The sequence below is a fragment of the Acyrthosiphon pisum genome, chromosome A1 (genome assembly GCF_005508785.2).
Source record: "Acyrthosiphon pisum isolate AL4f chromosome A1, pea_aphid_22Mar2018_4r6ur, whole genome shotgun sequence".
Taxonomy (NCBI): Eukaryota; Metazoa; Arthropoda; class Insecta; order Hemiptera; family Aphididae; genus Acyrthosiphon; species Acyrthosiphon pisum.
In genome coordinates, this window is record NC_042494.1 from 90,430,806 (window position 1) to 90,453,038 (window position 22,233).

Below are 22,233 nucleotides of genomic sequence, written 5' to 3' on the forward strand. Positions count from 1 at the left end.
ATCATCACTGATGATTCAAAATTGTTGATCCAATCGAATGTCCTAAGACCCAAATACCCAATATCTTTATTCTTTAAATTTTAATCGTGGTCCTCTAAGTTATAAGTATAATAATATTCAAATTATTGTTAAATCGTAGTATACCGTATATCACTTATTCACTGTTCTATTTAATTTCCATCTACTTTACTGTGCATACTTTAAAGTTGTCTTTTGTAATTGTGATTGTTTGATTAAATACCTCCGTAAAATTGTGATGAGTAATAGCATTGATTATACATAGTATAATAGAGATTTGTCTTTGCTAAATACTAAGGAAGTATGTATTAAAAAAATATGAAAACAATTTAAGTTTTTGGCTCAGAATTAAATTGTATGCTTATAGCTGATATCTACTAAACACTATTGCTTTTTACAAACATATTTTTCATGTGTGCTCTTAAATGTTCAGGTTTAATATTGTTACTTAAATTATTACTTAAAAACAATTGGAACTCTTCTAAATATTTATTATTTTAGATTCTGAGTGGAACGATGAATGTATTGATTTTACAATGATGCGTATTTTTTTTTATTTTTTTGTGTCTACACGATAAGTAGTCGAAATAATGCTTCGATTTTCAGCTTCAATATCTTATTTGATGGGAAAGTGTATATTGTTGGTGCATTGGGAGGTCAAAATTTAAAATTCCCAATAGTTTTCAAAAGCGCCGTGAAAAACAAAAGAAAAATTAAGGAAAAACGGGAATTTTTACGCAAAATCTGTTTTTGAGAAAATTGATTTTGATTTTGGGTGTAACTTTAAAACGAATGACTGTAGATACATCAAGGCTCCTACTATATTGTTACAATGACATTTGAAAAATATTAAAATCCTTAGTCACAGTTTTTTTTTATTAGCATTTAAAGTTCAAAAATTGACAACATTTGTAAAAATCACGAAAATTAGCAAATTATTTTGAGTTAATAATTCGTAAAAATTTTTCTTTTTAGAACTAAGATTTTAAAATGTAATACAAGATTCCTTATAGAATAATCTACCTTTTATCAAAAAAAAAAATGTCTATAAGAAACTCAAATTAAATTTTTATGAGCGTTTGAAATTCATATTTTTACAACATTTGATATTCACTCGATTTCTTATGTAACGATTTTCTTATTTTGTTGTAATTAAAAAACGAATGACTGTAGAAACTTGAAAATTTCACTGAATGTTTATATTAGCATTTTCTATATACGATAAAATTTAGAAAATAATTTGACTCTTTTTGAGCTGTTTACGGACATTGTAAGTTTTAAATTTTTTTAGTTTTTTTTTTCTATAAATATCAATAAAATATCTGTTGGGCCAAAAAGTGTAAAAATTTAATGCAAGGCTCCTGATATATTGTTACAATACCAGTTGAAAAATATTAAAAATATATAGGCACAATTTTTTTTTATGAGCATTTGAAGTTCAAATTTCGACAAAATGTATTAAATTTAAAATTTAATAATTATTTTGTTGTTAAAAATGTATAAAATGTTCAACTTTTATACCTAAGGATTGAAAATTTAAAACAAGATTCCACGTAAATATTTAATTCTGTTACCAAAAATTCTAAGAATTACATAAGCACAGTTTATTTTTATAGTGATTTTAAGCTTGAATTTGGACGAAATTACATATTAAAAAACCTGGAATAACTATTTTAGTTATTTTGTTGTCATTGTATAATATTATTCGTGGGTACTTGAAACTTCTAAAGTATATTATTATATATCTATGATAATACTACGATTTTTTGTTGATGTATAACGCGTTTTTTTTTTTTTTTTTATTAATATAAAGTTTTCCTGACATTCGACATCATCTTAAACTTAGGTGTAAAGAATTAATTATTTTTTAACATTTATAAATTAGATCACAATTATGGTATAACACGTTATAAGTACCTAATGGATATTGTGATATGATTAATTTTGAATTTATTATGGATACCTATCATTGGTCAATTTTTTTTTTAATACCATAGATAAGTATATAATATATCTTATACCTAGACTGACATACCGTCTCCGCTCAGAATCGTTCTTGTACAATGATATATCATTGAATTCAAATTGAATACTAGCCATTATACAGTGACCCAATTGTAACCTACCATACAGCAGAGCAACATCCACTTACCTACCTTTTTTTTCCCATTAAAATTAAAATTGTGAAAAAATATTATCGTAGAATTATTATATTTATTAGTATATTATATTTGTACTCAAATTAATAATATTGAAGGATACTATTACAAGTATTTTTAAGATCTTGATAGTTAAATTCCATTCGTGTTTTTAGTTTTTAAAACATAAATAATCATTATAGTATTTGTGTAAAATTTTGTGTACGGTTTATTGTTTTTTAACTAAAAAATATTAAATGAAAATCTATAAATTAAATTTTATTCTATTGATACTATATTTTTTTTAAATTTAAATATATTAGATTTTACAAGCAAACTATTGAGTATTGAGTTTTAAATTATAACATTATATAGCTATATAAAATTATTATAATAATCATAATATTATGTATCAAATATCCTTTTCCTTTACTGATTTACACAATAGGCATGGTAAAAAATATTGTTTTTTTTTTTTGAAAAATTTAAAATCATTATAAATTTATAAATTGATAATCAGTGAAAAATCATTTCCAGTTTTTAATTTATATTATTCATATTAATTTCTTGTAAGTATTATACATTTAAACACGTATATTATCACTCTTATTGGTTCTTAAACATTGGTATCTTCAATTATTGAAAGTTGTAGCAGTGTTAATTACTACATTTACATGGTTCAAACACGAAGATCAAACGGTTTTATCTTTTTTGTTTTAACGATTAATAATTAATTATTCGTCTTTTAAGATTTTAGCTAAAATAATAAGTTCTTAATATTCTATTTTAATATTATTGTACAATTTATTACAACTCCTGTAATTATTGGTTTATATATAAAATATTAATATTTAAACAAAATTTTAATGCTACTTTAATTTTCAGATCCTTTGAATCATTATAGATGGAAAATACTGCTATGCGGATGGATTTGTCACGTGAAGAAGAAGAAAGTGCTCATATTTTAGAATTAAGAGCTTTAAAAGAGTCTACTTTAAGTCGTTTTTCACCTCAAGTTAGGAAATCAGTCACTTTAATAATTGATGAGCTGCTGTGTAAAACTATATTTAATATTCATAAGGAATTAAAATTAGGAGTTCTTGATCCAAGACGGTTTGATTCTAATTACAAAAGACGCACTCACACTCCAACCTTAGAAAATATGGCTGAACATTTGAATATCACTAAGCCAACTCAGGAAGTTGAGTGTCCCAAATGTTTTGTATCAGTGAAGTGTCTTTTGTTATCTAAACATTTAGCATTGTGTATGAATCCAGACCAAAGCACTTATTCTTATAGTAGTAGAAATAGTTCTCGAATAGCACGACAGCGTATACAACAAGGTTTTAAGACCTCTTATGACGAATCTAAAGATGATAGCGATGATGAACGAGTTAAACCGAAGAGACGTAGCTATAAAGGAAAAAAGACACAATCAAAAGCGTAAGGTAAAATTACCCTATTCTAGTTATTGTACTTTTTAGCTTAAAATGGATAACGGTTATTAGGAATCAGTCATTTTATAGGTGTATTTTTTAGAATTTAACATAGTTAGGTTTATGTTGATAAATTATAATCATAAATATGTTTTGTACAATATCTTATATTATGTTATTCCCACAAGTTATGACAGCCAATGTGTGGTAATATTTTTTTACATTCTTATACCGGGTTGCAGTGTTGCACTAAACATTTAATGAATCAATAGTGATTTAATGGTCCCTTAAACGAGATTTAGTGGCTTACGATTGGTCCATTAAATTAAATAAATTTTTTATGCAACCCAGCATAAGAGTCTAAATGTAAATCTAGCCATTGAATATTTTACAACAATGTAAAATGTTTTAATGTAAATCAATATTAAAATTTCAAATCAAGAGTTCAGTGCTTAATTTACAAACCATTTGTTATTTTATAACTAGGTTCATATTTTTATATTATTTTTTATTGATAACTTACTAACTACTTTGTATTTATAAGATGAATTATAATAATTTAATTTAATCAATTTACACATAAAATAACTCGTTATAATCTAACACATTACTTTGCTGTTTTTATTCATATATTGATTTAAATTATTATATATTTTAGTTACCTAATTTAAATATTGTACGATGTACATTTCTTTGTAGTTTCAAACAACTTTGCTATTATTATAATAGTTTTAAATTTAAATTTAATATTTTCTTCCATATTTCTTATTTTGCTTGTGTATGCATATTATACTTACTTTAAATTGGTGTTTCCCAAGCTTTTTATTATGGCAACCCACAAGTTGACCTTTTTTAAATACTTAGTTCTATTAAATATAAAGATTATATATAGACTTAAATTAGATTTCCTATTGTTATTAATTTACGACAGCAAGCCATAAAAAATATTTCGCGACTCAATTTCAGGGCATGACCTGTAGGTTGGGAAACACGGCTTTAAATGCTAATTGCTATTAGATTATTCATCAGCTTATCAATATTTCCAAAGAAATTGGCCTAGAATTTAAAATATTTATGTGAATCATCTGTCATATAAATAAAATGTATTTAAATATATCATTAGATATTTTGGGTGAATGAACACCATTTAAATATTATTTAAGATCTACAATATCAATGTAAAATTGACGTTACTATGCTTTGTCATTAATCTGTGTTAGGTACACCAAAATTGAAAAGTTTCTAGTTACTTATTAATTTATTATAATTCACAGGATGTAGTTTCATTTGATAGTTCCCTTACCAAAAGATGCCACAATGTCATAATCAACAGGCTATCACAAAGCTAACTTAGAAGACGAGAAGAACCAGATTAATGCTTAACTTGTGGCAAGCTCTAACAATGAAACATGTCCTACTTGACGGTCGCAACTATGCAGCTACCAGAACAATCATAAGTATACCTGAACACCTATACAAAGTATTGGGACCTGACCAAGAAAACATCCACAAAATCATAAAATTCTTAAAAATAACTAAATTATATACTTCTAATTTTTTATTTTTTTTTTTTATTAAACTTGTACATTTGTATTGTAAAATTCCTTACTGTTATATTAAATCTCATGATGTAAATGTATATATAACTGTTGTCAATATTATAAGCCGATAACCTTAGTAATTGCGGCACTAATAAAAAAAATAAAAAAATAATGTACAGGAAATAGGTGACTAATCTTTTTTTAGAGAGTAATTACCAGTTGAAATAATGTATTAATTAATAATGTACACTGTACATATCTACGCTTGAAATAGGTACTTCCCATATTAAATAATGCAATATTGCAATGCATTTATATTTTGAGCATTATGAAAAATTCAAGGTTTTGTAACCATTTCTACTGCAATAAGGTCAATTTTTATATGGAAAAAAACTAAATAATTATAAAACTAATAATATTAATCCACCTTCAGTATAGGCCTATACTCGTATGTGCAATGTACCTATGTTTCACTTTAATTTGTTTAGACTTTTTAAAAGTAAAAACGTGCATGTCTCATTCATTAAACTGATTTAAATATTATATTGCGATGACTATTTCAAGCGAAACAGACATACATATTATACCATGTGTCTAGTTTTAAAGTACCTATACTATATTCACAATGAGAGCATTACTCTACGGCCTAGTTGTGCGCATGGGCGTGGCAGTGCCTGACGCGTCGCTGTAGTGGGGACTGCATCTGGCCAAATGTCTGACTGCTGCCTGACAAAAACTGGTTGCCGCCGAGTAATTGTGAATAGAGTATACCTATGTATAAAAGAACAATCAATCAAAAAGTCAATAACTACAAAATATTCTTAAAGTTTTCATTGATAATTAATATTGATTTAAAAAATGTAATTAGTTTTCTTATACAATATTAATATGTTACCTACCTATATTAAATATTTGATTACTATTCCTTATACTTATTATTCAAAACAAAAGTAAGTTAAAAAATATAGCTTTAGGCTCTTACAATTATTATAAAAAATGTTTAAACTATTATTATTATTATTGTAGAGTGATTGATGTTTGTATTGACTACTTTTTAAAAATTGTTAATAATATTTGTAAAAGCTAAAAGGTTTATATTTTTTCTTATATAATTTTTTAATTTACTTTTATATTGATCAATATTTTAATTTTTATATGGAACAATATTATTTATAAACTGTAGATAAGTATAAGGAATGGTAATCAATCATCAAATATAATAGAACATTAATATTATATAAGAAAATTAATTACATTTTTTTTAAATATACATAATTATTAATGAAAATGTAATAGGATATTTTATATTTTCCGACTTTTTGTCCGAACTTTTTGTCTGGGATTTTTCTAAGAGTATACGTCTTTTATTAGGTGAGATAACTTATTTTCAAACAAAAGTAAAATTTTACATTCTAGTATTTTACAATTGGCTCAAAAGAAATAGGTACCTACGTAGTCATAATTTTTAAAACTTAAAAATAAAATAAAATTAATCATTTTTGAAACTTTTTCTTTATAGCATTAAATATAATTAAAAAATTAAACAAAAATTAAGAAAAAAAGTATTAAGACAATGCAATAATTAGGGCAGAGGACTTCTAGTACTTATAAACCTGAAAATATATATGCACTTATGCACTAAAAAAGACAACAAATATGCATTTAAAATTTGCTCTAAAAAAATATATAATATGACTTGTTACTTAAGTTTTACAATATGAAAACAAATATATAAAAAGATAGTTTGATTATTTACTTTATAAATATTTACCAATTAACTACCTTTTACATGTGTTGCAGTGCTACCGGTCAGATAATCGACCGATATGCAGCGATGAGTGTACCTATAGTCAATTTTCCAAATGTATACATAATATGTTAATGACCAACATTTTATGATTAATTTTTTTTCAAAATATTTTCTTATTTTTTCTAATATGCTCAAATATGCATTTATATGCAATTACGATAAAATATGCAAAATAACATTTTCAGCGTAACTTATTATTAGTATTATAAAACATATTTATGCATCACTCACACTGTTCTGCGGCATTTCTAGACAAATATAAAAAGACTAGAAGTTCTCAGCCCTAGCAATAATATTAATATATATAGGTAGGTCTTAATATTATATTAAATAGAACTGAAGAAGCAGTGGTGGTCGAATGATTTTGATAAGGAGGGAGGGGGCAATATGGCTTATTTTTTAATATGGACTATTTGATTATTAAAAATATAATTTAGGCCTTATGGTTATCAGATCTTAAAAATTGGAAAAAAGGTCATGTGGGGGATTTATCCCCCTCACCACCATTTGATCACCACTGTGTAGAAGGTACCTATAATTAATGCTTATTTTTATACCAGTGAGTAACCAAAAATAATGATTATATACCAGTACAATTATTGTAATACAGTTTTATTATGTATAGGTACTTTCTAAAATAGTAAAATTTAATAAAATTAGTTGGGGGATGGGGGGGGGGGGTTATTTATGACGGATAGGTAAGCACGCAAAATAGACACGTAACTATCTGGTTTCTATTGTATCATTTAACTTATAGGTATAGCCGTGTAGGAGTGAATAGTAGGATATTTGAGCACTTCAGCACTTCTCAACAATACAAAATACAATAATTTATTTTTAATTCAGTTTGAACATTTTATAGATAAATCTTGAACAAATAAGTCAATTAAATAAAATTTTGGTTTTATAATATATGAACATGTTAATTCAAAAAATGATTCAAATACTATGAAACCATCAGGCAGTTGGATTCAAAATGGATTGAGTAAACGACACTAGTAATAACTAACAAAAAATTACTGGGATTCGGGAAGTTATTTACAAGATTTTTTTATGCTTTTAGGATATGGCAATTGGCAGACTAACATAAACAATTAAACTTTGGGTATTTTCATCACATATCATCATTCAACCACAAGTATTATTTGTATGAATCAAGTATTCAAAAAAATGTGTACATTTAGGAACTGCCGAACTGAACTGGTTAATATTTCTTGTATGAAAATGTATTATTTTATCAATTCTAACTCCTATAAGTTACAACTTCCAAACTCTAATATTAGTTAATAATACAATTATAAAATTAATTTATATAAATCAAACCTTTTATTTTACAAGCATTTTAAAATTAACATACATAACAAATTGCTAAACAAATATAATTTTACAACAAGTAAAAGTACCTATGAAATACAGTATCTCTAATATTTTATTGGTTTGTGAAGACTCAAAAGTGCTGCATCTGCTTCGAGTAGAGTTAAATCTTTTTCAGAGCCCAAAAACCGGGTAGCTAATTCTAAGGATTTGATTCTCAATTTTACTTGTGATCCTCGTACAAAAGAACTATAAACATACACAAATTAAATTTATTATAGTATTTTCTAGATTTTATATAAGACAAAATGTTTCATTTTTAAAATTGTGTTACATATTCAGTTAAGGCTATTGTCAAATACAATTTATGAAAACTTATTATAAAAAATAAATGATAAAATGTTAAAGAACTAACTATTTAGTTAGTTATTGAAGTTACTATTTTAATCATGTTATCAGTATTAATTGTTATGTAATAATAACATATTTGAACAAAACAGCCACTGCAATATGAACAAATACAATTTTATTTATATTGATTATCTACAATTTAAAAGTAATAGCACATAATTATATATCTCTATTCTCTATTATATTATGAACGTTTTACTTTTGTTTTCCAGTATTTAATAATTGCCATGGCAATCAAAATAAAGAAGACAGTTTTTAATTATATTAATTATATAAATACAAAATGCATTTAAAATAAACATCCAAGGGATAGGCAAAATCAAGTGTTGTAGCGAACATAGTAATCAGAGGGAAAAATCCCCTACTTAAATTAATTAAGTAATTCATTTTATAATTTATTGTGTCGTTTCTACAATAATAGTAAAAAGTTATTATATATTTATAGTATTATGCTGATTTTAATATGCATAAGTAAAAGTGTAAAACCTCGGTGGATTTGTACTTTAAAATGTAGGTGGTGGTGACGCCACACATTAGTAATCACCTCTCATGATAAAAATAATATTCATCCCACCATTGTACAATGTAATATTAATTATAGGTACCTCAAATTATACTTACTCAGCATTTTTTATTGGTCTTGTACAAACACAATGGAATTTCCATCCAAAGTCAATGTACAAATCATTATCAACAATATGAAATATAGTTCCGATCACTTGTTTACCCTCGGGATCACCAAGCTGTTAAAGAAAATCACATAAGAATAAATTAAGATTATAAAAGGTTGCAAGTTACATTTATAAAATTTGAATTCCTCAATAGCATTTCAAAGTCTTGGTCTTCTTCAACAACTAGTTTGTTCTCTTTGGTTTTTTCATAAAACTCAGCAAAAGCACCATGTTTTAAAGTAGCTAACTTGTCTTGTTGTTCACTATAAGGTCGAATAAATTTCTTTGTAGACACTCGTAATTTTGTTGTAATTATTTTTGATAATGGTGTATTGTTAATGTTTCTACAAAATATTCGGCATGCACTTGCCATTTTAGACAAAAAATTAATTTACCAAATTAACTTGAATGTATTATTTTAAAAGTAGAATTGTAGACAAATTAAGAAGCGTGGATAGCGAGTTGATCAATCAATTCAATATTTCAATCCGTGCCATCAAGCATACTACTAGAAAGCATGGCCATGCTAGGAAGTAGGAACTCTCGATACCTCAAAATGTATCGTTTACAACAACATGGCTAAATAGTAAATTGTGTGGCCGTCGGCCGATGAGGATGTTATCAATTATCATATTTGTTATGTTGCAACCGGTAATCGGTATACCGGCGAGTGGTGGTATTTATTAAAAAGATTAAATGGTTTATGGTTTAAAGTAATGGTTACTCTATGGTTTAAGCTGTATTATCTCAGAAAATAGTAAATAATCATAATGTCAACACGATACGATATTTCAAAACAAATAACAATCAAAAGTTCGAACTTCGAAGCGTTGAAACACTGAAACTTTTAACTTTAGTTACAGCATAGATTAAACATACAAATTATGGATGTTAATTAATTTTCCAGTCCTTATTTATCGATTTTTCAACAGTCATTATGAAAGTGGTAAGATAAAAGACAAAATACTTACAATTCTAATCTGCTTTGAATAATTTATATTTTTTAAATGTACAGTATTGTTTAAGTGAAGATCCGAACAAACCATGTTTTGTGATAAAGTTAAAATCAGTTACAATAATGTTGGACTGTGGTCTATCAGCACACAGTGTTTTGAATTTTTTACCTTTATATCCAATACCAGACTGGAAATCAAATAAAGCAGCAGCTTGGATACCTAAGAACTTCTCTGACCCACAAATTGAAGGGGTATACTATATTTAAATTTTTTATTAAATTCTTTATAAACTTTATAATCAATACATAAAATTGTTTATTATGATTGTTTTAAAAATGTATTAAATAGGAACTTAATGAATGTATGACTACTAATCAAGTTCTTGTAAATTCTGCACCTGAATTCATGACGCCACTAACAAAGTTGGTTGACTTTGCTGACATTGATGTTATATTGGTGTCCAACTATATGACCATGTTGGCTTTACCATTTATTACTGAAAATACAGGTTTCAAAGGGGTTGTGTACATGACTGAACCGACTTTACACATAGGAAAGTGAGACATAATAAAATTTTAAATAATTATGAATATAGGTAGTATATAATATTTTATTTTGTTTTTAGATTATTTCTTGAAGAACTAGTAGATTTTGTTGAACAGTCACCAAAACCTAATGTTGCTAAATACTGGAAGGAAATCTTGCACTTACTGCCACCACCATTGTGTAACAGTTTCAAACCTCATACATGGAAACAATTGTACAGTCTTGCACAAGTTAATTCAAGCTTAACACGTGTGCAGATGATCAGTTATGATCAAAAAATTGTGAGTTTTATAATTTCATTTTTACATCAGTTACTCAACTATACATTTTTCCTAAGGAAATTACTGGTGCATTGACTGTAACAGCTGTTAGTTCTGGTTATTGCCTGGGTAGCAGTAATTGGGTGATATATTTGGAAAGTAAGAAATTGGTTTATGTCAGCAATACTTCAACATTAACAACCCATCCAAGGTATTATTTTAAATAAAAAAATTACAATTAATGTTATTGATTGTTTGTTTTTTTTAACAAAGGCCCATGGATCAAGTTAACTTAAAAAATGCTGATCTAATGCTGCTAAGTAGCTTAACGCAAGCACCCGCTGCTAATCCAGACTCAATGCTTGGAGAACTATGTTTGTCAGTAGCTGTTACATTGCGAAATAATGGTTCAGTCCTTATTCCATGTTATCCATCAGGTGTTGTTTATGATTTATTTGAATGCTTATCATCTCACTTGGATAGCACAGCTTTAGGTCAAATTCCAATGTATTTTATTTCTCCAGTGGCGCATAGTTCTTTAGAATATTCAAATATTCTTGCAGAATGGTCAGTAAAAGTATTATATGCTTGTTATAATAGTAAATTAAATAAATATTGTTTCATTGTGATTAGGCTGTCTCAATCAAAACAAAATAAAGTATACTTTCCAGAAGAACCATTTCCACATGCACAATTAGTTAAGTCTGGGCGTTTAAAGCATTTTAAACATGTCTATACAGATGATTTGTGGAACGATTTAAGACAAGTAAATAAAAATGAACCATTTCAAGTTAGCTTATCAAGTTGTAATCATTTTTTAATATTTTTTTAAAGCCTTGTGTGGTATTTTGCGGTCATCCTAGTTTGCGATTTGGTGATGTCGTACATTTTGTGGAATATTGGGGTACAAATCCTCAGAACACAATAATATTCACAGGTAAGTTAGTTTCTTGGTTAAATAGTGAATTGATAATTACAATTTATATTCGGGTAAAAGTACCGATTGGACAATTTTCAAAAACTATGATTTTCATGTTGTACTAGTTTAAATTACATTGTAATATCAACACATATTCAATTGACTTAATGAAAATCAATTAAGAGGGTGTTGTACCCACATATTGTGTTATCTCCATCTTACACTTGTACATACCAAATTGTTGTTCATCTATTTCAATAGTGTGCTGTTAGTTTTGATATTAAAGTGAATTGAACTATTATAAAATTTAAATGTAAGATTATTCTAATATCTAGGGCGAGACGTAGGATTTTATTGACATTATTAATTTTAAGTAAATTTTGAAGCTTTTGAAACCGTACATTTGAAAATGGTCATAACTTACTTAAAAATAATAATATAAATAAAATCCTAAGTTGTGCCCTAGATAATAATCTTACCTTTAAATTGTATAATAGGTCAATTCACTCCAATACTGGCGAACAAAAAACTTCTATGCCGTACGTGTGTAAGACGAAGACAACATATGTGAGTATGACGTCTTTTTAATAATGTATATTAAGAACAATAATTTTTGTAAAACATTATCATGACCAATTATTAACATTTTAGAACCAGAGTTTCCATATTTAGAAGCCTTAGCTCCGTTCCAACCACTATCTATGAAGGCTATGCACTGTCCTATAGATACAAGTATGAATTTCACCCAGGCCAACAAAATGATTAAAGATCTTAAACCAGCTGTGTTAATTCTTCCTGAGCGTTATGCCATTCCACCAACTGGATTTGGTCATAAAAATGAATTTGTTATTGATCAAGTATGTTAGAAATTAAGTGGTTAACAAAATATTATAGATACAATTGAATTATTTGTATTATTATTATTATTATTTTAGATTGATAGGAAAGTACTAACTATAAAACGAGGCGAAGTTATTTCAGAGAAACTTGATATAAAAACAGTTAATGTACCATTTACAACTGAGATGGCGGTGAGTGTAACACTAAACGAATTACAATCTGGACTAAAGTCATCAAAATTTACAGCTGTTTTAGATACTAAAGATAATAAGTATAAGTTAGATGTAAGTTCTATTATTTTTAATTATTATACTATATAATTATAACCATTGTATTACACATTTGTAGATTTTGAGGGATGACTTATTAGCAAATAAGACAACTGAACCTTATTTATTAGAAACATTATTTAAAAAAACGTATGAATGGGGGCAATTGGATATTGATAGGTTTTTACGTGCATTGACAAATGAAGGAGTGAGTGACCCTAAAATTGAACATAACGCACATGGGTATACCATACATCTTGTAAGTGGACTATTTATTAATTTGTAACATTAATTATTATTGTTTTTACTTTTTATTTGCTTGGATTTAGAAATCAGAAGACACATTGATCCAAGTGGATGATAAGTCCACTCACATATTCTGTGAAAAGATGGATAAAAACTGGAGACTCAAACTTAGAAGTATAGTAATGGAGTGCCTTAATTCTTTTTAAATACAATAATCAAATATATTTATTGTTTTACAAGTAATATAAACATTTCAAAGACTGTTATTTACATTAATCCCTATAATTCTTGTCGAGAAATAATTCACAATGTTTATTAGTCAAGTAATAATCAAAACTAATTGGATACCAGTTCAATTTGTTTATATTTTTTTCGAAAATTTGATACAGGGTCCTTGAATAAAATTGGATCGAATCTTACACTTGATTGAAGTAATGGCATGTAACCAAAAAGTACTACAAAAGTGTTTAGACAAGTTTGTCTTTGCATAAAGTGATCTGGATCATTCCAAGGGGATCTATTAAAATATATTAACATACATTAATAGTATACATTTTAAATAAGTTAGTGTATTATTTACTTTGGCATGCCATTGTTAGCTTGTTCTTTGTAGTGTTTTCTTTGTGACACTTTAATTGGTGGACGACGGGTTACATGACTGACTAAAAAATTCATGAGTATATCTTCACAATTATGAGATTGTTCAACCGTTTTGATTAATAAAGGACTTAACCATTGAGTATATAGTGTATTGTAGTACTGATGGTAGAAAGCGGCACCAGTGAGTATTATTGAATATTCATTTGTCCATTTTGATGTATATAACCAAGAGTCCTGAAAATTTTGATTCGATTAATTAAGTCATACATAATATTTATTTTTAGTTTTTATAATACAGAAAAAAGTTATTTAATATTTTCAATAAAATAAAACGTGTTTTTTTAATTTTGAGAACTAGTATTTTTAAAATTTTAAAATTGAAAACTATAAAATATCTTTAGTGATATTTTATTGGAGTTTTAAATTATTATAAGAACAGATAATATTATTTATTTCATATTTCGTGCAAGGAATCATATCAGAAAGAAAATATTTATTTAGCTAACCTTGCCGTTGTCCCAATAATGTGATCTAGCCGGAAATCCAACAATTCTATCAGGAAACGATTGCCAGACATGAAATGCAAAATCAATTTCATCTGTTGTTAAGACCACATCATCATCTAATGATAATATGGCTTCAGTCTTAATAAATGGTAATGGTTCAAATCTCCTACAGCCATTTCCAGACGATACTAATATTTGTATACCAGCAATTTTTTGGTATCCACTTTTACCATTGTTGTCAGCACATGAATTTATAATTATCTAAAATAAAAATGACAAGATGTAGTTCTGTTAGTTCTATTATGCATCACAATGTAATTACTTGAGTTAAGTATTTGCTTGCAGCTATATTACGAACTAATCGATACAGTGGTGTGTTTAGACTGTTATGTTGTGAGAATATTACTACAGTAAAATTAGGAGTGGGTTGTTTACCGAATAGATGATAATTAAATGGTAAGTTAAAATTAAGATATTCGGTATACGAATGTTGTGAGACAAGAGCTCCAGGTGATGTGTTCCAAACTATGCCATCCCGAGATTGCAATTTAGGTAAACGCTCTTTAATTATCTGAAAAAGACCCAAACTATGATTAATTCAAACATAGTCATCACATAATTTTAAAATAACTACCTCAAATGTAGTAAACACAATTTTCTCAATTGTGTTAAAGTACTGTTCCCATAGAATTTGTGTTTGTTGTCTCAAAGCAAAAAGTTTTGTTTCTGATATTGAATGAATTACTTCTGGTACTTGAAACAACAATCTTTCGTCAGCCCATATCACAGCTTTATTCCAGTCTATCACTTCATCAAAAGGTAGAGCCCAATTATTGGACAACAAAACAGGAATACAACCGGCCTGTAAAGCTTCTAAGAATCTGTAAGATCCTAATCGGCGGCCTCTAGGAACTAGACAAAATGTTGAATTTTTAAGAAGAGATCCATAATCATATCTGAAAAAGAAAAAAATGTAAGTATTTAAAATTGTGCAATTTTAAATTGCGTTTACTTTTCGTATAAAGTGTTATCAACGTCACATCTTTCATCTTGAGCATCTTTCCAGTTTTTTCCGTGTTTACATGTTGTTACTACAATTGTGTCTTTTCCATTGTGTAAATGAAAAATAGAATTACGAGTCTCAGACCCGCTACCAAGTACATATCGTTTACCTTTGAACGCCAGTTTATAGTTTTTAGTAATAGGATATGAATTGGAGCGAACAAAACCGGGTTCACCGCCTCTCTCTGGGTGTTTCTATGTAGGAAAAAATTTAGATAATATGTAATTGTTTACATTAAAATAGTGTTAAATGTAATCACTTTGTGGAATAATGGAAATGAAATATCAAAACCAGGTCTCATATTAGTGACTGACATACTAGCTTTGGCTAAAATGGCATCTCCTGTATGAAATCCAAGGTCGTCTTCATTATAATCTGGCCAAGACCCAGAATATAGATTAAAAATTACATGATTTCGGCCACCATTCCAATGTCTGAGTCTCTGCATTTTCATGGGAATATTGCGTAGGTAGTCTGGAGACAAGGGATCTCGATCTAAAGTATCAATAGCTATCACAAATACACAAGCTTTTGGTGTATTCATCTGTGTAATACCTAGACTCCACGATAATATCCAACATTTTCTGATACAAAACACTACGGGTTGAAGTCATTAACCCACTGGTTTCTAATTCAGACAATGGATACACAAACACTCGAAAATCGTTTTCACATCGCGAAGAGTCAAAACATGTCTCCATTCTGAAAAAAATATTTAATCTACATCATAACTCATGAATTGATATAACAAATGACAAAAATTAACCATTGCTGTGCTAATGACATGTATGTGGACAGAACAAAAACATGCATGTAATATTAATTACACACAAACGAGTATACGCTTCCTTAAAAATAAAAATGTATTTTATTTAAGTAAATACCAAAATAAATAGGTAGTAAAAACTCAAAAATTATCTAACATTTTTTTGCACAGGCAGTGTAAATACTAAAAAATAATAGTGTTCCATAGAATGGGTTAAATTGTACTAGTAATGGTAAACGTAATTAAACACCTGCAGTTCTTATTAGTTTTTCTATGTGAGCTATGATATGGCACTTGTTGTCTAGCTTCATAGGTTTTTGCAGCAGGCGGACGACCAACTTCTAAACTTTGATGCCAGTCATCCATGAAAGATGGTAGATTTTCCACATCATTCACACTGTAAGTTAGATGGACCAGAGGTTTTCTTGTCGTTTTTAGTAAACACATAACCAAAATGAATAATAAAACAATGAGCCAAATTAATATGAATCGTTTTTTTGCTTGCATACTTAATACAATTTATATTTATTAATAAATTATAAAAAGGCCATATTAATTATTAAGTTCTAAATTCTTGACCATGTCACGCAGTTATAAAAATAGTGTATAGTTGTAGATACAAAAATAGTATGAAACAATGTAGATGACGCAGAAAACATTGTTTTAATGAACATTTTAAAGTTGAATTCAATAAAATTTAAATTCTTATTAGATAGCAGCTATTACAGAATAATAATATGGTTTTATGAGCATAAAATTAAAAAATATAGATAAATATGATAAGTGTGATAGTGGAACGAGCAAAATAATTGTGAAAAGCACGGTTTAAGATATACGTAGATATAGGTATATCTTAAACCGCGGTGAAGTGGAAACCATTTCCTTTTGTCGAGTCCATAGGTCTATGCAAGGTGTATTGATAAGGTATTAAGGTGTCGTCACTCTGGACCTCTATACGTATACCACTGAACCATTGATTAAATATGGTTCATATGGCTATCCGTAATTTTTAAAAGGGATCTACTTGTTCCACTATTTTTATCTATTTCATACACATCTTTAAGGTCTTTAAATGACGCTTCTTTTCCTTTGTAAATAAAATTGTTCGATTTAAAGTTGTTTCTTAAATTTTTAAAAATATGAGGTACATCGAAAATAGAAAAAATCTTTCGACCCTTTACCTCAACAAACGGTTTTTCTTTCGTCATTTTTAGGTCTTTGACAAGAGCAGCAACATTATTTTTACCCTGGTCACAAATCATGGCGGTAACTATAAATCCACAGTCTAACAACTTTTCAATGACGTCCATGAGTAGGATACTTAAATCCGTGTGTTTTACCGATGTAGAAGTGAAAAAATACGAAATTGGTAACTTCCACGAAGCATATAAACCAGGGATTAGAAAGACCATTGCTTGGCCAGCTAATTTATTTGACCTCCCCAATGGACCCAAGTCCTCATAGCCTTCAACCAAATCAAGGTATTTAGAGTACTCTAAAAAATGTTTTATTTTCATTTCGTCAAAAACAAGGGTACAATAACGTTCTTTTTCGTCCATAGTATCTGCTTTCATTTTAAGTTGTTTGAAGACATTTGGATTAAACCCGGTTTTAAACTTTGAATTGCCGATCCATCGCCTAATAGTAGACTCAGCAGGTAGGTTGATATTTTTTGAATTTCGTAAAAATTTGTAAGTCGATGGAGATTTATAAAAAATGCTCAAAGCGAGATTTTTCTCGTCGCTAGCCCATTGTTTCGTAGTTTTATTTTTTCTTGAAACCTGCATTTTTACCAACGTTTTAGATTCATTTGATGGGAAATCGAATGTGTTTAAGATATCGTAGTTTTTATATTTTGATTTGTATGTTGAAAGACTATTACGAAGTTTTGAAATGGATGACCGTTTATTTTTTAAATTTTTCCTTTGATTTTTTATAGTATTTTCTAATTTGTCAACAATTTTAAATAATGATTTTTTTGAAGATGATCGCGGAGAATTGATTGGTGACTGAACACTAGGACTTGGTAAATTTCGTGTTGAATCGAGAAGTAATTTTGTCTTTGGAGTTAGGTCAGAAGTAAGACATGGCGACTTGTTATCTGTATTTTTAAATATTTTTTTTGGAGTCTGTATGTACAGTTCATCAAAATCATCACAGTTTTGTCGTTTTTTGTACGCGTGTGTTTGAGGACTTTTTGGAAAAAATGGATGTCCACCGTAAGTTTTAGTTGGTGTTAATACTTTAATAGATTGCGGTTCTTCATATTTTTTAGGCACAGCATTTTTTTTTTAAATTTTTGGTCTTTTCATTAGTAAAATCATTATTCATAAAATGTTCCATACATAATCGTTTTTTGTACAAATCATCCGGAGTCAAATGTATTAAACTAATGTTTCCTGTACAAAAATAATTAATATGAGTAGTCTAAAACGAAAGACCATAGCTACATAAAATTAAAATACATTCTTTTTAAATCTAAGATTTGAAAATGTAATACAAGATTTCTCATAAGTTCGTCTACCTTTATCAAAAAAAAAATATCCGCAAAACGAAGAATAACGATGCTGTTATGGGGTAATATATAGGTTGTACCTATTGGTATATATTATCAAAAAGCTAATAACAATAATATAATAGAAATACACACAACTATTTAAATTATATTAGGTATTATTTTTTTTAAAGTTACACCAAAAACCTAATTCAATTTTGTGAAAAATCGATTTTGCGTAAAAATTCCCGTTTTTCCTTAATTTTTCTTTTGTTTTTCCCGGCGCCTTTGCAAACCACCGGGAAATTTAAATTTTGACCTCCCAATGCACCAACGATATTCACTTTCTGATCGAACAAGATACTGAAGTTATAAGATTATCTACCTTTATCAAACAAAAAATATCTATAAGAAAGTCAAATTAAATTTTTATGATCGTTTGAAATTCATATTTTTACAACATTTGATATTCACTCGATTTCTCATGTAACGATTTTCTTATTTTGTTGTAATTAAAAAACGAATGACTGTAGATACTTGAAAATTTCACTGAATGTATAAGTATTTTCTATATACGATGAAATTTTGAAAATAATTTGACACTTTTTGAGCTGTTTACGGACATGGTCAGTTTTCAATTTTTTTTGTTTTTTTTTCTATAAATATCAATAAAGTTTTGACTGTTCGACCAAAAAGTGTAAAAATTTAATACAAGGCTCCTGATATATTGTTACAATAGCAGTTGAAAAATATTAAAAATACATAGGCACAATTTTTTTTTATAAGCATTTAAAGATCGAATTTTGACAAAATTTATCAAATTTAAAATTTAATAATTATTTCGTAGTTAAAAATTTATAAAATGTTTAATTTTTATATCTAAGGATTAAAAATGTAAAACAAGATATCACCTAAGTAGTTAATTCTGTTACCAAAAATTCTAAGAAATACATAAGCATAGTTTATTTTTATAGTCATTTTAAGTTCAAATTTGGACGAAATTAAATATTAAAAAACTTGGAATAACTATTTTAGTTATTTTGTTCTGATTGTATATTATTGAAACTTCTATAGTATAATATTATATATCTATGATAGTACCACGATTCGTTGTTGATGTATAACGCGTTATAAGTACCTAATGGATATTGTGATATGATTTATTTGGAATTTATTATAGATACCTATTATTGGTCAATTTATTTTAAATACTATAGACTAATATAATATTATGTCTTATACCTAGACTGACATACCGTCTCCGCTCAGAATCGTTTTTCTTATACAATGATATTATATCATTGAATTACCATCCATTATACAGTGACCCACTTGTAACCTACTGTACAGCAGAGCGAAATCCACTTACCCACCTTTTTTTATAATAAAAGTACATTTTATATTATAATCCATATTGCTTAAAATGGCATATAAATTGTTTGGGGGCCCCTTAAAAACTGAACCATGGGCCTTTGGTTTGCCAGGCTGACACTGCTCATGACTCAATAATTTCTCAATGACGAGTGACTTCTTAGGTTTTTTTTTTCATTTAAATATCCGATTACGCCGAAATTTGAACTTGAAATGTGGCTTAGTGGCTGACATTGTTTATCGTTTTCATATTTTTATATTATTGTATCAATTATAAAACATTTCTATTTTTCTTACCTGAATTCGAAATCCATTGAGTACATATGGAATTATCTTTTGGAAACCTATATAGTTTAAGGCCATCATAACTTCTGGCAGTTTTGCCGCAATTTAAATTAACACATTTCACACCACTTTTACGAGACATTATAATGTACTGTTATACCTACTTTTATGAAGAATGGTGTTTGGGTACTGTATAGCAAAATTCAAAACGACTCTATTAAAGCATCTATTACTTCTTAATTCCTACTACAAGACGTAATAATAGATTACAAATTACAATACGTACACGGTCTATCACAGTAGGTATAACAATTTTATAAATAACCAACACAGAAAATATCTACATAATATTATTATGAATGTTTATATTTATTATGTACAACATACACACATCTGATAAATTCACCAGAAAAATATCATTGTATTATTCTAATTTTAAATTATATGTAGCAAACGTCAGGGACACCTGGCAAGCCCATAAGATACTTATTTTGAAAAGTAGGTTAGGTTATACGTATAGGTAGATAGTAATTAGTAGGTACCTATTTGAATAATTGAATATTCAGCAAAAAAAGTATTTGTAGATACTAGATAGGTACTTTGGACTTCCAAATACTTTCAGTTTCAATTACCTAATAAAATACTTATTTACCTTATAAATCAACAGAACCGAATATCATGTTTTACGTCAATTTTATGTAGCATATTATATTTTACGGTAAACGGGAAAAAAGTCCCCGGAAAAAAAACCCCGGTAAAAAAGTCTCCCGTTGAAGCAGTGGCGTATTTATGGGTGGCGGGGGGGGGGGGATTTTTGCTATGATTTTAGAAAATAAGTATATATATTTAGACACTATATAATATACTGTTTAGTATTTACTAGATTAATGTATTTTTCAGTTTTGTAAACTATGCCAAATACAAATTAAATTACATTTTAGCACTTAAAAATATAAAAAAAATTCACAAAAAATTTTATAGTCGTGAGCAGATACGATCTTGGTTTCTTTCTTTTGTAATACCCGTCATTGTCGATTGCGCCACATTGGTGAACACCGCGCCCGGTGTCCGGCTCCCACACTACTAGATTTCTGGCTCCCATTGCCGTGGTTTCAGCGCTGCCATATTTTATCATTACATGAGCTATCTATGTATATTTAATCAATGACTGAACTAAATACATGGAACGCGTGCATTACTCATAATATGAGCCTCATAGGAAGTCGCCATATGCATTCCGTGTCAAGGGAAAACATGGTGAAATATTATGTTATCTATGAAAATTGTTATCATCATCACAATATTAATGTTAAAAATTAAATCGGAATGCATATGGCGGCTCCCGTATGGTCTCATTTTTCATAAACGAGAATTATACACAATACGCGTTCCATGTATTTAGTTCAGTGACGTATACACTCTTGATTGAAAATATTACCACAGTTCTATAGTCACCAGAGCGCGCTTCCTGTCCTATGAAGGCCAGTTTTTTCATACTGTTAAATGCAAAATGTCTTAAAAATTAAGAATTAAAATGCTATTTTTTTTTTTAAATTGAAATAAGTGTTTACAAAAACATTGAATAATAAAAAGTTTTTTTTTTAATCAAGTTGGCATAATATATTGGAGCATGTAATTATACATTACAATGATTACATTTGTATTTTAATCATTTGCAATATTTTATATCGAGTAGACATCAATTATAAATATCATGTATGTCACTTCTTTGGGATACTTGCATCCCTCTTAAAATCTTTAAATTAAATTCAA

At 27.9% G+C, this 22,233-nt stretch overlaps 4 protein-coding genes across 5 annotated transcripts; 2 read left to right on the forward strand and 2 right to left on the reverse strand.

Moving 5' to 3' along the window:
• Positions 1–10: 10 nt before the first annotated feature.
• LOC100572385 lies at positions 11–5,316 on the forward strand. The gene is made up of 3 exons (XM_008180498.3): positions 11–319; positions 3,042–3,604; positions 4,867–5,316. The coding sequence occupies exon 2, from the start codon at positions 3,061–3,063 to the stop codon at positions 3,601–3,603; it is 543 nt and encodes a 180-aa protein (XP_008178720.1). The 5' UTR covers positions 11–319; positions 3,042–3,060; the 3' UTR covers position 3,604; positions 4,867–5,316.
• A 2,451-nt stretch (positions 5,317–7,767) lies between these two features.
• On the reverse strand, positions 7,768–9,846 carry Mrps28 (mitochondrial ribosomal protein S28). The gene is given in 3 exon segments (NM_001162782.2): positions 7,768–8,506; positions 9,290–9,411; positions 9,467–9,846. Coding segments are annotated over 3 exon segments (510 nt in total). The 5' UTR covers positions 9,713–9,846; the 3' UTR covers positions 7,768–8,364.
• A 221-nt stretch (positions 9,847–10,067) lies between these two features.
• On the forward strand, positions 10,068–13,641 carry LOC100165069 (integrator complex subunit 9). Of its 2 annotated transcripts, none has more exons than XM_008180496.3 (12): positions 10,068–10,285; positions 10,355–10,546; positions 10,644–10,852; positions 10,921–11,122; positions 11,179–11,312; positions 11,375–11,668; positions 11,735–11,867; positions 11,936–12,038; positions 12,672–12,877; positions 12,956–13,051; positions 13,209–13,388; positions 13,459–13,626. In XM_008180496.3, exons 1-12 carry the CDS (start codon positions 10,277–10,279, stop codon positions 13,579–13,581), a joined length of 1,881 nt encoding a protein of 626 aa, XP_008178718.1. In that variant the 5' UTR covers positions 10,068–10,276; the 3' UTR covers positions 13,582–13,626. The 2 variants fall into 2 exon arrangements, with proteins under 2 accessions (XP_008178718.1, XP_001952248.2); XM_001952213.5 differs by having other exon boundaries at positions 10,072–10,285; positions 12,956–13,144; positions 13,459–13,641.
• LOC100167795 (exostosin-1) lies at positions 13,572–17,040 on the reverse strand. The gene is given in 9 exon segments (XM_008180497.3): positions 13,572–13,892; positions 13,956–14,209; positions 14,482–14,742; positions 14,804–15,052; positions 15,116–15,437; positions 15,494–15,738; positions 15,804–16,082; positions 16,084–16,246; positions 16,561–17,040. Coding segments are annotated over 9 exon segments (2,211 nt in total). The 5' UTR covers positions 16,818–17,040; the 3' UTR covers positions 13,572–13,711.
• Between the last annotated feature and the right edge of the window lie 5,193 nt (positions 17,041–22,233).

Excerpts from the sequence above, each read along its gene's own strand:
- LOC100572385 (XM_008180498.3), top strand. The coding sequence starts at position 3,061 with ATGGAAAATACTGCTATGCGGATGGATTTGTCACGTGAAGAAGAAGAA.
- LOC100165069 (XM_001952213.5), top strand. Across the intron at positions 11,868-11,935 it reads TGTGGAACGATTTAAGACAA|CCTTGTGTGGTATTTTGCGG; the intron begins GTAAATAAAAAT and ends ATTTTTTTAAAG. Across the intron at positions 13,145-13,208 it reads ATAATAAGTATAAGTTAGAT|ATTTTGAGGGATGACTTATT; the intron begins GTAAGTTCTATT and ends ACACATTTGTAG.